Source organism: Hibiscus syriacus, unplaced genomic scaffold (genome assembly GCF_006381635.1).
Source record: "Hibiscus syriacus cultivar Baekdansim isolate YM2019G1 unplaced genomic scaffold, ASM638163v2 tig00000764_pilon, whole genome shotgun sequence".
NCBI lineage: Eukaryota > Viridiplantae > Streptophyta > Magnoliopsida > Malvales > Malvaceae > Hibiscus > Hibiscus syriacus.
Window position 1 is genome coordinate 1,523,500 of NW_024061820.1, and position 14,245 is coordinate 1,537,744.

The 14,245-nt window shown below is 34.5% G+C and overlaps 1 protein-coding gene across 1 annotated transcript; it reads right to left on the minus strand.

Annotated features, from left to right (window-relative positions):
* Positions 1-4,118: 4,118 nt before the first annotated feature.
* Positions 4,119-5,962, minus strand: LOC120214522 (cysteine-rich and transmembrane domain-containing protein WIH2-like). Its single transcript, XM_039212410.1, has 3 exons — positions 5,841-5,962; positions 5,475-5,751; positions 4,119-4,354 (listed from the first exon to the last, which is right to left on the minus strand). The coding sequence occupies exons 1-3, from the start codon at positions 5,881-5,883 to the stop codon at positions 4,297-4,299; spliced, it is 378 nt and encodes a 125-aa protein (XP_039068341.1). The 5' UTR covers positions 5,884-5,962; the 3' UTR covers positions 4,119-4,296.
* Positions 5,963-14,245: the final 8,283 nt, after the last annotated feature.

Consider the following 14,245-nt stretch of genomic DNA (forward strand, 5'->3'; position numbering starts at 1 on the left):
AGCCCATTTAGGATCATATAGATGCATTTAGGAGCATATAGTTGCATGTGGTGAAATTATGTTTGTCGCGGTATTTTATTTTGTAATCAGTGTTGCATTATGGGGAAGGTGTTTTGTTTAATGATGTGCAGGATTTGGGAGCAAGGAAAAGCAAAAGGGAAATTCCATGACATAAGGAGACTACTGAGCAAAATGCGATTACCGCGACATCTCAGACGGCATTTCTGGGCAGAAAAAGTCAAAGAATATATTTTTAGTAAGAGCCATCTGTCATGGCATAAAAAGTGTTTTCTGCAATCAACATTAAAGGAGGGGCCAATTACCATCTTTGCACCAACTCTCGCATAAAAGGAATGAACTTTAGGGTGCAAGGGTAATTTTAACACAAAACCCTAGGTTCATTCTCCCCTATAAATAGAAGAAGAAGCTTGACTTGTTGAGGGGATTTGAAGATTTTAGACAGCCGCCAATAGCCTAAAAAATCGGAGAAAAAGTTCTCACTTTTTCCCGTCAATCGTTTTTGCAATGGCATTCCTTCATTGACAGGCTATAAGGAGTGGCGAACTAGGCGTCCGAGAAGAGCTAGATCGTTGGGACTGTTCGTGGTGGCCGAGGGAAGCTCAGGCAGTGCACGTCGAAGGCTTTTCCTCCTTCCCTTTGCTCTTTTCTTTCGTTATTTATTATTTGGGTTGTAAGGAACAGATTAACTTGCTTTGTGCTTGCTTATTTCGAACCCCACCATGAACTAATCCTATTTGGTGGGAGTTTATTTTGGATATTTAAGATTTACTTTAATGAATGATTGTTTTTCTATGTTATAATCTGTTTTGCTTATGAATTTTAATGCCTTAAGGTTATAGGAGCTATGAGAGTAGACATTCCTTAGGTGATTACTTAGTGTTCGAGAGAATGCCTAGGTAGCATATCCTTAGTATTCGAGAGAAACTAGATAGGAACCACATAAGCAAGGGGTTCTAGATAGTAACTAGGCCTAATCCACCTTAGAGATAAGGCTAGGATTTCGTTCGACTAAAAGGAGTTGTGCATGAGCGATATGTTAGATGTTAATGCTACCGCAAAAAGGTATTGCCGAGACATATCCTGTTATCTGGACCAATAGGATCCCTGTAGTAGCTAACGCCAATCAATTTTGCCAATGCATCTTCAATCTGTCGAGTCCCTTAACTAGAGATAGCATAGGGCACCCTTAGTAAACTCTGTCGGGAAGTTAAGGCATAGAAGTAAAACCATTCTGAGAAGTGGACTTAGATTTTCCTAGATAACTCCCATCACTCATTCCCATAGTAGCTTGTCGTGTGAGGAGTCTAAAGTTCTTATAAGCAAATCAAGTATTTACAGTTTATTTTGCCTTTACATTTTTATTTGATCGCACTACACACAATTCATTTTGCCACAACATATTCATCTGCTACCACATTGCCATCGTTCCATTTCCATATCATCCATTCATTTTGCCACAACATAATCATTTGTATATATACCATCTCTAACTTTACTTAGGTGACAGAGTAAAGTGTCATAACAAACTTATTTGATTTCCCCCAATCCCTATGGAGAACGATACTCACTCATCACTTTATTACTTGTTCGATTGTGTATACTTACACACATATCCGCACCATTTATAGTACTCACAAATAGCGGACAAAGATTTATTCAACGATGATTATGAACAAGAATTTTTAGTACTTAAGAGTGAATACTCTGGAAATGTGGTAAATTGATGGGTCGACATGCATTAGTTTTGAGAGTGGTTCAGTTTGAATGGTTCGATAAACTGATCGATCAACATGGATTGTAAATGTATTGAATATTCGTTTCTCCTTGATTAGCTCCAATCACTCCGGACATTCCTGAACGCCTTCTAGATGCACATGAAATCATAGTGGGATTCTAAAGTATCAACCTTAAATATCCAATTAGGTCGGTTAGTAATTGATTCTCTTCAATAGGACATTATTCATGGAATCTGATCAAATTACACAAGTTTCATGTTATCCATACCGATAACTACAAAAATACCTCTGGAAAAGAATACTTGGATTCTCTAGTGTGTTACATATGTACTACATGATGGTTTTATATGTTTTGAAATGAGTTTTAATACAAGTATTGATTTACTGGTTTATGAACCATGGCAACATGGTAAGTGATTTATGATTATGGTTTTATCGAAAATATAAATTGTTTATGATTTATGGAATCATGGAAACTATTGGTTTATGAATTATGGTTTTATGTTTCGCTGTTATACTCGAACTGTTTTACTGGGATATTATATGGGTAGACTGGAGGTACAGCTCTAATCAAGCTGGAAATTTCTTACGGACCTAAGGGGATCTTTGGGTAGGCGACCCAAGGTACTTCATTGGGTTAATCATTTGACTACTTATGGTGTACAGGTGGAAATTTGATATATGATTTTTTTCATGATCACGAATATGACATATTACTGGATCACGATCCATGTATTACGATTTACGAATAAAACTGATTTAACTGGATTTTTATATGGATAGGAATATGGAGTATGGAGGCACAACCCTGATTCGGCTGTAAGTCCTTAAGGATCTAAGGATATCATGGGTAGGCCCAAGGCATATCCTTAGGTTGGTTTCCTTTGTTGTGTGCATAAGGTAACCCTACAGATCTAAGGATGTCCTTGGGTAGGCCAAGGCATATCCTTAGGTTGGTTTCCTTTGCTGTGTGCTTAAGGTAACCCTACGAACAAAAGATATCCTTGGGTAGACTCAACGTATATCTTTAGGTTGGTTGCTTTTTGCTGTGTGCTTAAGGTAACCTTACGGATCTAAGGATATCCTTGAGTAGGCCCATAGACCCCAGGGTATATCCTTAGGTTGGCTCCCCTTTTGCTGTGTGCTGAGGGCAAGCCCTATGGATGCAGTTCAGGGGAATTGTATAATGGAGTTTGGTTAGGGGTTCAACTATGGTTTTAAAAGATTTATATCTTTTCACTGGTTTTGATTGGAACACACTAGACATCCTATTCGATCTCCTGAAAATGTCATACTTTGAATGCTTCCTATAAACTGTGATATTCATGGCTTCAACTTGATGAACTACTGATAGAACCCCAGATTATTCTGCAACAGGTATACGTCTGATTCAATAAGGAAATTATATGGCTTACCATTTATCTGCACATGTTGCATCATCTGGTAGTTCTGTATTACTGAGCTTACCGAAACTCACTCTATTACTCACCATTACAGGATAAAAGAATTGTACCAGTGCAACTATCGATATCAATAAGGGAGTTCTTCCGGCATTGCTTTCAGAGGATGGTACATGTGATTAGGGGGCATGTAGATTGTATTTCGTTTTATATCTGAGTATGAAAAATATTTTTTATTTCTGAATAATAATAAACCATTTTATGAGTTACATGTTTTGACAAAAGTTTTAAATTTTCTGCTATTTTTACGGTGGGTCGCTTCGGTGGCCTTAATGTGACACTCCAGATCGGATTGGACTATCCGTATTGGTCTGAGGGGTTACACTCGGAGACTGCAAGATGCCGAACCTTAAAGTGGGGATCATAAACAAAAACGACCAAACGGAAAGCAACCTCGATGATGGGCAGAAGATAGACAAGATGTATCTATATCGAACGTTGATGGGACATAGAAAAGATAGACAAGATGTATCCATATTGGCTTTGCCATGTTTGGTTTCCTTCTTATATACAAGTAGTTATACTTTGTTGGGACAACTGATTCCCATGTATTCTTAGGTTATTGGTGATTTAGCTGCCAGTGCTGTTTAATGACAAGAGAATAGTTTATCTGTAATCCTTGTACTGTAAATGAATCTGTCGAGTATTTTCCAGAATCAAATTTATCAAGCACAGGGGGACCCTCTTGGTGGCTGAAATACTCATTCTGAAGTGGAAGATGGGTTCTTTGTCTAGTTCTAAAAGGAACTGTGCTGGCAAAGAACAATCTTTTAATAATTTTTCCATTCTTAATTGGAATACGATGACTCGGGACTCGAACCTTGGTCTGTGATGTTAACAAACTACGACATCGTTACCGAGTTAGATAAAACAATTTTATGAACCATAAGAAACACCAGCATGCTGAAAACCAACGCATATGATACAAATAACATGATATACGACAAAGCCTGTACCCATAATGCAAACTTGGGTTTATAAAGATTTTAGTAGATAAACTATAATACAAGCATATGATTGTTTGTAAAATGGTAAAAGACCCCAGGAAGTGCAAAGCAGCATTTTCCTCCATGAACGATTTACAAGCAGAAGCAGCAGCATTCCTCCAACACGCAGCAGCAACATAGAGCAGCCAAACTGCACATATATAAACAATGCATCATGCCATCAGTATCGGCTCTGAGCAAACCATCCGAAACATGCATGTCATCTAACTGATGGTCTATTAATGGTAAACGATAAAAAGGTAGCCAACGGGCACTATTGTTCAAGTTTAGTTGTTAATCAAAGCCTAACAACACTTAAACCACAAGAAAACCATACAATCTGACTGCAAAGCGCATGTTCAAGCATGACTAATCTAATTAGCATTAGCCTACGTTACACGAAATTAAGCATGAGTTTCAGCTTATAAGACAACACAGGTATGGTTAGGTTTTTATAAGTTTTTCAACGTATATGGAGGATTTTTAGAGGTCATATCCACATATCCATGTGTCGGACATGAGTATTGAACATAAAAAAATGACGAGTCAAGGCAATGTGACCATAGGCTCTAACCGAAGTGTCCGATAAAATGTCAGACCAAGTCCATATGAGTACTAAATCTAAAACTCAAACGCGATCTCCCTATCAAATGGGAGGGTTTTGTCCCCAACAAGTCTGCTAGTGTTGAACTGGAAAAAATACATGGATTTGGTCTGCACATCTATTAACAATCTGTCCTATATAAAACTCTTCATGTTGAACTGAAAAAAAAAATAGATAATGGACTTCATGTGAGAAATAAAAAATCTGATTTACACTCGCACTTACCCTATATGATGCTGATCTAAACTAAGAAATATGCTATGGAGGAGACATAAGAACTAAGGATTAAATAAAAGAAATATACTTATGCAACACACACAAAGCTCCATCAAATCCTATGAACTTCCAAGAGAGTGATGATGCAATTTGCATAAAAAAAAGGGGGTAAGCTGACATAGATGATAAGTTCCACCGAAATTAACTTAACCCAAGAGAGCAAATTGCTACTGTAGTGCTCAATACATAAGAGAAAGTTCCCCCTTTTTAATTTCCTAGTTTCTTTTGAGTTTGATCAAAAAATTCTTTTAGCTCACCCAATTCCGTAGCCCAATACTAAAATTCAAAGCGTGAACTATAGAATTGTAAAATTCACATATTAAACAACCAAAATCAGATCTTTTAGCACCAAACAAATGGATCAATGAAATAAAGGAACAAAAGTGCGTACCAGCCTTTTAAGAAAGATAAACAGCCATCATCATAATGATTCTGGTGATGGTGATGATCGTAGTGGTGGCAGTGTTGATATTGAGGATGACCAGGTGGCGGCGGCGGATACCCTTCAGAAAAATACCCTTGATAACCCTCGTACGGCGGGCGTTGCGGTTGAGGATACGGAGGATAACCAGGAGGCGGAGGCGGATGGCCTTCGTAAGGCTGATGAGACGGAGGTTGTAGCGGAGGAGCAGAAGCGTAGCCAGGTGGAGGATAACGCGGAGCGTAGCCTGTTGTTTCAACAGTAAAAAAATTTGAAGGAAAAACCAAATAAACGACAATTAAATAAGGAAATCAAAACGGGGAAAGTATTAAATACCAGGAGGAGAATAAGGATCTTGAGGAACTCGCTGATAACTCATATTACTTCTTCTGCTGTGAAAATGATGCTATTCGTCTTCCTCAGAGAGCCCTGAATAATAGTAATCGTTTTATGCCAAAAAGATATTTATCTAAAATATGATTTTTAAAACTATTATTTTTATTTAAAGTTTAAAACATAACCAAAAATGTGAACCAACTCGATTGTCAATTAACTAAGCTGGCTAACCAATCAGAGGAACAGGTCACAAGACACGGCTAAGCAACCTGCCCTAATAATTTCAAATATAACAAATAATAGTATACAAAATTGACTAAAAGTTCGATTATATTAATAAAAAAATAGTATATTCACATTTCGTAGGATTTGGATGAAACGATGTATGATGAATGGTAGGGTGTTTAAAATTCGGTGTTAAAATTCGGTTTAAATCGAATTAATCGATTGAATTGAATTAATTCGGTCGGCTACTGAATTAGTTCGGTCGAGGAATAGTTAAGATTTTTTTGGATATTCGGTTAACGGTTAATTCGGTTCGAAATCGGTTAATTAACCGAAATAAAATTGTAAATATTAAATATATTATATATAACATATGGACTCAGCCCAAACCATTTAAAACCCAATTAATAATTTAAGATTCAATAACTTTTAAACATAAATCAATATTAATTAATTAAAAAATTTATATAAATTTTTATTTTATAATTATATATTATTTAAATTAATTGTAAATTGTTTTTCTGAATTAAAAAATATTAAATATATTATATATAACATATGGACTCAGCCCAAACCTTTTAAAACCCAATTAATAATTTAAGATCCAATAAATTTTAAACTTAAATCAATATTAATTAATTAAAAAATTATATAAAATTTTTATTTTATAATTATATATTATTTAAATTAATTATAAACTTTTTTTTGAATTATAAAATATTTAATTTTTATATAAATTAGAAAATTTTAAAAATTTTCGGTTAATTCGAAAATTAACCGAAATTTATTTAGTTCGATTAATATTTTCGAAAAAAAGTTCGGTTCGATTAACGGTTAAAAAAATTTGATTAATTCGATTAATGGTAATTCGATCGGTTCGACCACGGAATTAACCGAATGAACAGCCCTAATGAATGGTTTAATAGTTATAAAATGATGGTACAAATTTTTAATATAAGAAGTATACGGTGATGATATAAATGAAAGGATTTGGTGGTTTTCTATTAATTTGAGAATTTAGAGTTTTCTAGGTAGGATCGACGGAGTTAGGATTAAATACTAGAATGGAGAATATATTTAATTTCAAAATAATAAGGATTTATTATGTATTTAATATAAAAGTTTGGGGTCAAAAGTTAACTTTTATTTAAATTTAAACCGATAAAGACTTAAACTGTTATTAAACAAAAAATTTTGGGATGGATAAGACGTAGGGCTGAGCAACGAAATTGAGAAAATCGAAAAATCGATATGAATCGAGTAAAACAGTTCGGTTCGCTATTATAATGTTCGGTTTTTGATTCGGTTTAAAGTCTCAATTCTTTTGATTCGGTTCGGTTCAGATTTTTCATATGAAACCCATTTATTCCATATTGAAACAAATAGGCAATTTTTAAAAAAAAATTATAGTTTCAAGTGATTTTTTCATTGAAAATCCGATAACCGAATTGAACAGAACCGAAAAATCCGAACCGTTAAAAAAACCGAATCGAACCGAAAAAATCAGTTTCAATTTTTTCGTTTTTTTAACCATTCGGTTTTGATTTAAATTTTGAAAAACCGTTTATTTCGATTCAATTTAATTTTTAATAAAAAACCGAACTGAACCGAATACACCCTATAAAAGTGCCTCGCAGACCGCAGTCCCTATGTGACTCCGTCCCTGGGTAGGAGATTGAGTTTAATATGTTAGTCAATATTTATTAACGACAATTGAGTCATCGACGAATCTATTAATGGTTGAGATTGGACGTTGTTTCTTTCAAATTTTTTGGTATAATGATATTTTAAGTTAGTTTTAGTTTTATTTTTATTAATTTGGAGTTATACAAAGTAATATATATTTAAAGATATCTCTCAACCAATTAACATTGAAACGTTCACACAGAGGTGAAACTTCATGGGTAGGGTTGTAAATGAGACGAGATAGATCGCGAGTTATTCGACTCGAATGGACTCGACTCAAGTTCTTAACGAGCCGAAACGAGCTACTTGATACTCAACTCGAAAAGCTCGTGAGCAACTCGAAAATATAATATATTCAAATTTTATTTTTAAAAAATTAAATTATTAATAATATTAACATTTATGTGTTGTTTTTTTAAATACAATATAAGGTTTAGGTTTGAGTTTGAGGCTTTAATCGAGTTAAGTTTAAGATTTTCCCCCCATTTCGAGCCTTTTCAATCTTTGACGAGCTTCAGTTCATGATTTCGAGTTCGAGTCGATCTTACAAATTTCAGGCTCGCGGTTTTTCGAGTCAAGTTTCATTTCGAGTCAAACTCAACAATACTCGAACTCAGCTCGACTCATTTACAACCCTATTTATGGGGTTCAAGGAGAGCCTTAGCCCTAATTAATTATTTTTTAAGTATTAATTAATATTAAAAGTGTATGTATTTTAAAGGAGAGTAAGACATAGGCAGTTGCTTAAGCATAATGATATATGTGAGAATTGGGGTTTACTGATATAGGGCCGGTGACCTTATTAGCTTTTTGTACATATTGTTTCATTTGTTTTGTTGGAATACATCAATAAGAATTCATCTATATATATCTAAAAATAAATAAAAGAAAATTTATCAAGTCCCTCACCTTTCAACTAAAATATTATACTTATAAAATAACAAAAAATATTTTAACCCCTACTATAATAAATTTGAAGTTCCGTCCCTGCGCTCACATTCCTGGTATTTCTGATACTCAAACTTAGGAATGGAAACGGGTCGGGTTTGGGGCGGATTTTGCTCGCCCCGTCTCCGAACCCAAAATGAATCCCCATCCCCGACCTCGACCCGATCCCTGACAGATTTTTTATCGGGGCGTCCCGTCGGGGATTTTTTTTGCCCCGTCCCCGAAATATTATACCCGAACCTGAACCCGAAAATATTTTATATATAATTAATATAAAATATATAAAATATATAAAATATTATATATATATAATTAATATAAAAATATAAAATATTATATATATATATATATATATAATTGGGGCGGGGCGGGGATACTTTGCCCCGAACCCGACCCGAAAAAAATCCCCGAACCCGAACCCGACCCGATATCATTCAACTCGACCCGACCCGAACTTGACCGGGTTTCGGGTTTCCCCGTCGGTTCGGGTCATATTGCCATCTCTACTCAAACTTAAGACCTTAAGAAAAAATAACAATTATTTTACCACTGAGGTCACTAATGTAAGTTATTTTTAGTTTAAATATTAGTCAAATAGGATTTTCATCCCTCCTAATTTTTTATTTAAATACTTCATAGAACCTTGTTTAAATATAAAAAATAATTTAATCCCTCAATGTTTTATTCTAGCTTCATCTATGTGAGTGATTGTAATAAAAATAAATAAAATTTTAATAATTGTATGTTAGCTTCATCTTCTATTTTGATCATAAGAAAACATGCACTAAAAACCATGAATGTTAGAGAATCAATCTGGTTTGCTTGAACAAACAAACAAATGTCAGTGTCTAAATTAGTTTCCAATGTGTAAAAAGAATACTTCAGATATGGTCCTTGTTCAAAGGATGAAGAGAAAGGTCCACCGTGAAAGAGAAGAACATGTCAGCTAAGCCAAGGATGATTCCCTGCAACCCCAAACAGGTCTTCAGTGAAGAAATATCATAACCTTTGTGAAGAAAAAACGAACAGCTTGTGAGGTGCGGGCAAGTCATCCTTGGCTACCCTACAGGGTTCTTACCCTCATGGAAGACCTCTCTTCCTTGGTTCTATCCATGCATGCAAAGCCGTCACGTATATTATCGGGGTTATGATCGAAAGTTAAAAAGTGATCCATATAAAGTTAGAAAAATGTGGGTTATTGACTGGCGGAGGAACACACTCATTAAGTCTGCGCCCTATAATGGAATATATTCGGTTCATTTATGTGCATTTATGAGGCTTAGACCTGACTCAATGGCTAATGTATGCAAGCCATATCGTGTGGCTTACCTGAACTCTGAAAGCATTGTGCATACAAATTAAGAGTTCATTAAGTTTTCGCCCCCCAATCTTGACCAGAAACCAATTGATTCACAACCAAAATCAGACGATCAGTTGGAACACGAGAAGCTGATGACTTGGGGCTAAGTGCATGTATTTAACTTAGTGATGGGCATGGATAGGGTCAAGTTGGATTTTCGATCAACCCAACTCGAACTGAAAGAGATATATCTTTCTTCTAAAACCCGACTGACCTGAGTATAGAATAATTTCGTCTGATCAGAACATAACCCGATTTTTAAGATAAAAACCGAATTCAACCAAACTCAACTCAAAATAAATTCTTATTCGATAAAAATAGAGATCTAATTGGGGGAAATAATATATAGAGAGGGTTATTATTGTAATTATCCCTAAATATATAAGTTAAATTTACATTATTTTTCGAGTCGGGTCAAATATTTTTCTCTCTAAACTTGAGTCAGATCCAAATATATATTTTCTAAACAACTCGATCCGACCCAATCCATTTTTTTAAAAAAAGTCCAAACTAATCGGGTCAAATCAGATCGAAATCCGTCGGATTTAGATATGTGAGCATCCCTAATTTGACTTTAAACACCTCCATCAGTGGAAATAGATTGATTTTCTTTTCGGACCTTTTATTTTTGAGTTATTACAGCAACTCAAAACCATTTATTCTCCTTTGATGACTCAAATTTATTGGTTTAAAGCATAAAAATGGACTGAACCAACCAATTTATTCGTTCGTTTATTCTAGTTGTGGTCAGTTCTCAATCTGGAAATGTAGGTGGCCCAAAATCATACAAGAATAAAACCTATTAAAGGCATAGTATCGGTCAATACATCTTTGTAAAATGCCTGATAGAACCCTCTCGAAAGGCATATGGTCCTATCTCTTATGGTCCAAATCTCATGATAACACACTTCTATCATAGACACGTGTAGGTTAAGTCTTTATATTATCATTTTTTACCTCAATTGTTTGTTTTGTCCAACTATGTACCACTGAAAATATAATTTTATGTCAAGGCTACGAATTTTTAAAATACAATGTATTTAAAGTTTAGGAGTATAAAACCAATCATTAATAAAATATACATAGAATATATTTAAATTATATAAAAATTAAAAAATTTCAACTAAAATATTACGTATAAGATTCATAGAAAATTCAATTTATTTTTATAAAGTCTAAAGTAAAAGATCATGGGAATCAAACTATGTGGCACCAATTATTGTTGGAATTCGAATCTCAACTTCATGAGCTTATTACTCAATCATAGGCTTTGGAAAGGTGAGTGTTTTATTGTTAGTATTTTATCACTTTGGGAGAAAGATTTTTTTTTAAAAGGATAACTTTTGTTCATGTAATAGACTAAGTTTATTATTTTTATCCTCATCGTATTTTTCTCATCAATTTAGTCCTTAAAGTTACTCAGTTGCATCATTCTATATTCGATCACTAACTTAAAATCTTAAATTATAAGTCTTAAACCCTAACGATAAACTCTAGTTTAGGATTTTAAGTTAGGGATAAGATATAGAATGGTGCAATTAAATAGCTTTGATGACTAAATTGATGTGAAAATATGATAGGGGTGAAAATAATAAATTGAGTCTACTACATGGACAAAAGTGACCCTTAAACTTTTTTAATTATATAAAAGTGAGAGAAAATAACCTCATTGACCAAAAATGCTTTATAATATACGATTTTAACCAACTTTTTTTTGATTTGCCAAAATGACCAACTAAATCGCAATGCGATCGATAATTCGCAACGCGATCTCCGATATCGCAAATCAGTTTCTAGATTCGCAACGCGAACTTCGACTATCCCACAGTCGAAGTTCGCATTGCGATTTATTCCAAATTCGTTGCGATAGTCCAAAATCGCAACAACTGGTGGTATTGCATTTGTTTCTTAAGAATTTTCTCTAAAAAGATAGTATTCGCGCGGACGTGTCGTTCGACACGTATTACCACGACCACGACCACGAGGCGAGGCGAGGCGGACGGCGGCGGCGGCGCGCGAGAGTCCCCCTTGTTCTCTATCACTCAACAAGGAAGTGGGAAAGCCAAGCCTTAAATACCATTCCCAATAGTGTTTCCAATACTATGTGGGATTGAGCATTACCAACACTTGTTTCCAATACAATGTGATTATTCAGGAAACAATTAACAATCATGCACCTTAAAACAACTGAATCAGCAACCAATTGCATTAGTATTATACGATTAAATATGTCATAATTAAAAGTCAATCTACAATGAATCGCGATTATTGCAATTTTAAGTAAAACATTCAAAAATAATATCACTATTTAAGGCTCAATCCCACATAGTATTGGGAACAAGTGTTGGTAATGCTCAATCCCACATAGTATTGGAAACAATATTAGGAATGGTATTTAAGGCTTGGCTTTCCCACTTCCTTGTTGAGTAATAGAGAACAAGGGAGACTCTCGCGCGCCGTTGCCGTCTCGTCTCGTCTCATCTCGTGGTCGTGGTCGTGGTCGTGCTCGTGGTAATACGTGTCTTCGACACGTCCGCGCGAATACTATCTTTTTAGAGAAAATTCTTAAGAAACAAATGCAATACCACCAGTCGTTGCGATTTTGGACTATCGCAACGAATTTGGAATAAATCGCAACGTGAACTTCGACTATCGCAATGCGAACTTGGACTATCGCAACGCGAACTTCGACTATCGCATTGCGATTTACATATTCGCATTGCGATAGTCCAAGTTCGCAAGTTCGCATTGCGATAGTCGAAGTTCGCGTTGCGATAGTCCAAGTTCGCATTGCGATTTATATATTCGCATTGCGATAGTCCAAGTTCGCATTGCGATAGTCGAAGTTCGCATTGCGATAGTCGAAGTTCGCGTTGCGAATCTGAAAACTGATTTGCGATACCGGAGATCGCGTTGCGAATTATCGATCGCATTGCGATTTAGTTAGTCATTTTGGAAAATCCAAAAAAAGTTGGTTAAAATCGTATATTATAAGGCATTTTTGGTCACTGAGGTTATTTTCTCTAAAAGTGAATATATAGTATTGTTAAATAGGCGAGGGCAAAAGTATATTATGAGTTAAGTAAATTAACCTCAACAAAATTTGATCTGGATTAGTCGATCAATAAATCGGATATCAATGATTAATTCAAAAAATAATTTAATAAATGAATTTATTAGTTGACCTTAATAATAAAAAGAATGTTATTTTCTCTAGATGTTTTAGAGTCGAACAACTACGTCTGCAACGTGTGTGTATGGTTAATTATCACATTTCAATCTTAACATGTTTTTTACTTTAATGATTTTTTTTATAGAATCTGTTAATTTTATTAAAAATAGACAAATATCCAAATTACAATAAAGGTTTACAAACACAATCGTAAACTAAACATATAATAAAGATATTTTTTTAAAACACGATAAAACTAGCCACTGAAAAATCACAAATTAGAATTGAGCGATGTGAAAATACTATCTACGACCATAAATCGTGTAACCAAATACAATCCGAGAGTCCAAATCAGATAAGACCATCATTATAATAAATAAAACGTTATCTTGATCAGTTCGTGGTGATGTCAAATCCAACCCTAAAAAAGGAATAAGTGAAAATAACGGTCAAACAACCGAAAACATGCTATAAAGGCAAAGAAAAATATGTCGTATAGGCAGAAAAAAACGTGTCATAAAGACAGACTTATTAAAAATTAAAACAAGAAAAAAAAATAAAGATACATTATAATAAAGTAAAGAAAAAACAATAAATATCGACAGTCGACGAACAACACCAAGATTAATGCCATCACCGATTACAAAGAAGGAAGAAAAAAAATCGTCCACGGCTAATGAAAGAGAAAAAAAAGCAAACCTAAATCTAACAAAGACTTGGGGTTGTTTGTTTGCCTCTTAATGGTTCAACATTCAGCGTTGAATGTTGAACCATTCAACATTCAGCGCGTTTGTTTCGCACATCTGAATGATTCAGTGCTGATTGATTCAGCAAAACAGTGCTGAATGATTCAACACAGAAGTATATTCTGAATGATTCAGACCCATTATCAAACATCATGTCACATTCAGAGCTAATTCATACAGAGCCTCTGAATCATTCCGCATTTGAATTATTCAGCGCATAATCATTCTGAAGTAAACAAACAACCCCTTAATGATTTTAACATACGCT

Excerpts from the sequence above, each read along its gene's own strand:
- LOC120214522 (XM_039212410.1), bottom strand. The coding sequence starts at position 5,883 with ATGAGTTATCAGCGAGTTCCTCAAGATCCTTATTCTCCTCCTG. Across the intron at positions 5,752-5,840 it reads AGATCCTTATTCTCCTCCTG|GCTACGCTCCGCGTTATCCT; the intron begins GTATTTAATACT and ends TTGAAACAACAG. Across the intron at positions 4,355-5,474 it reads TTATCTTTCTTAAAAGGCTG|TTTGGCTGCTCTATGTTGCT; the intron begins GTACGCACTTTT and ends ATATATGTGCAG.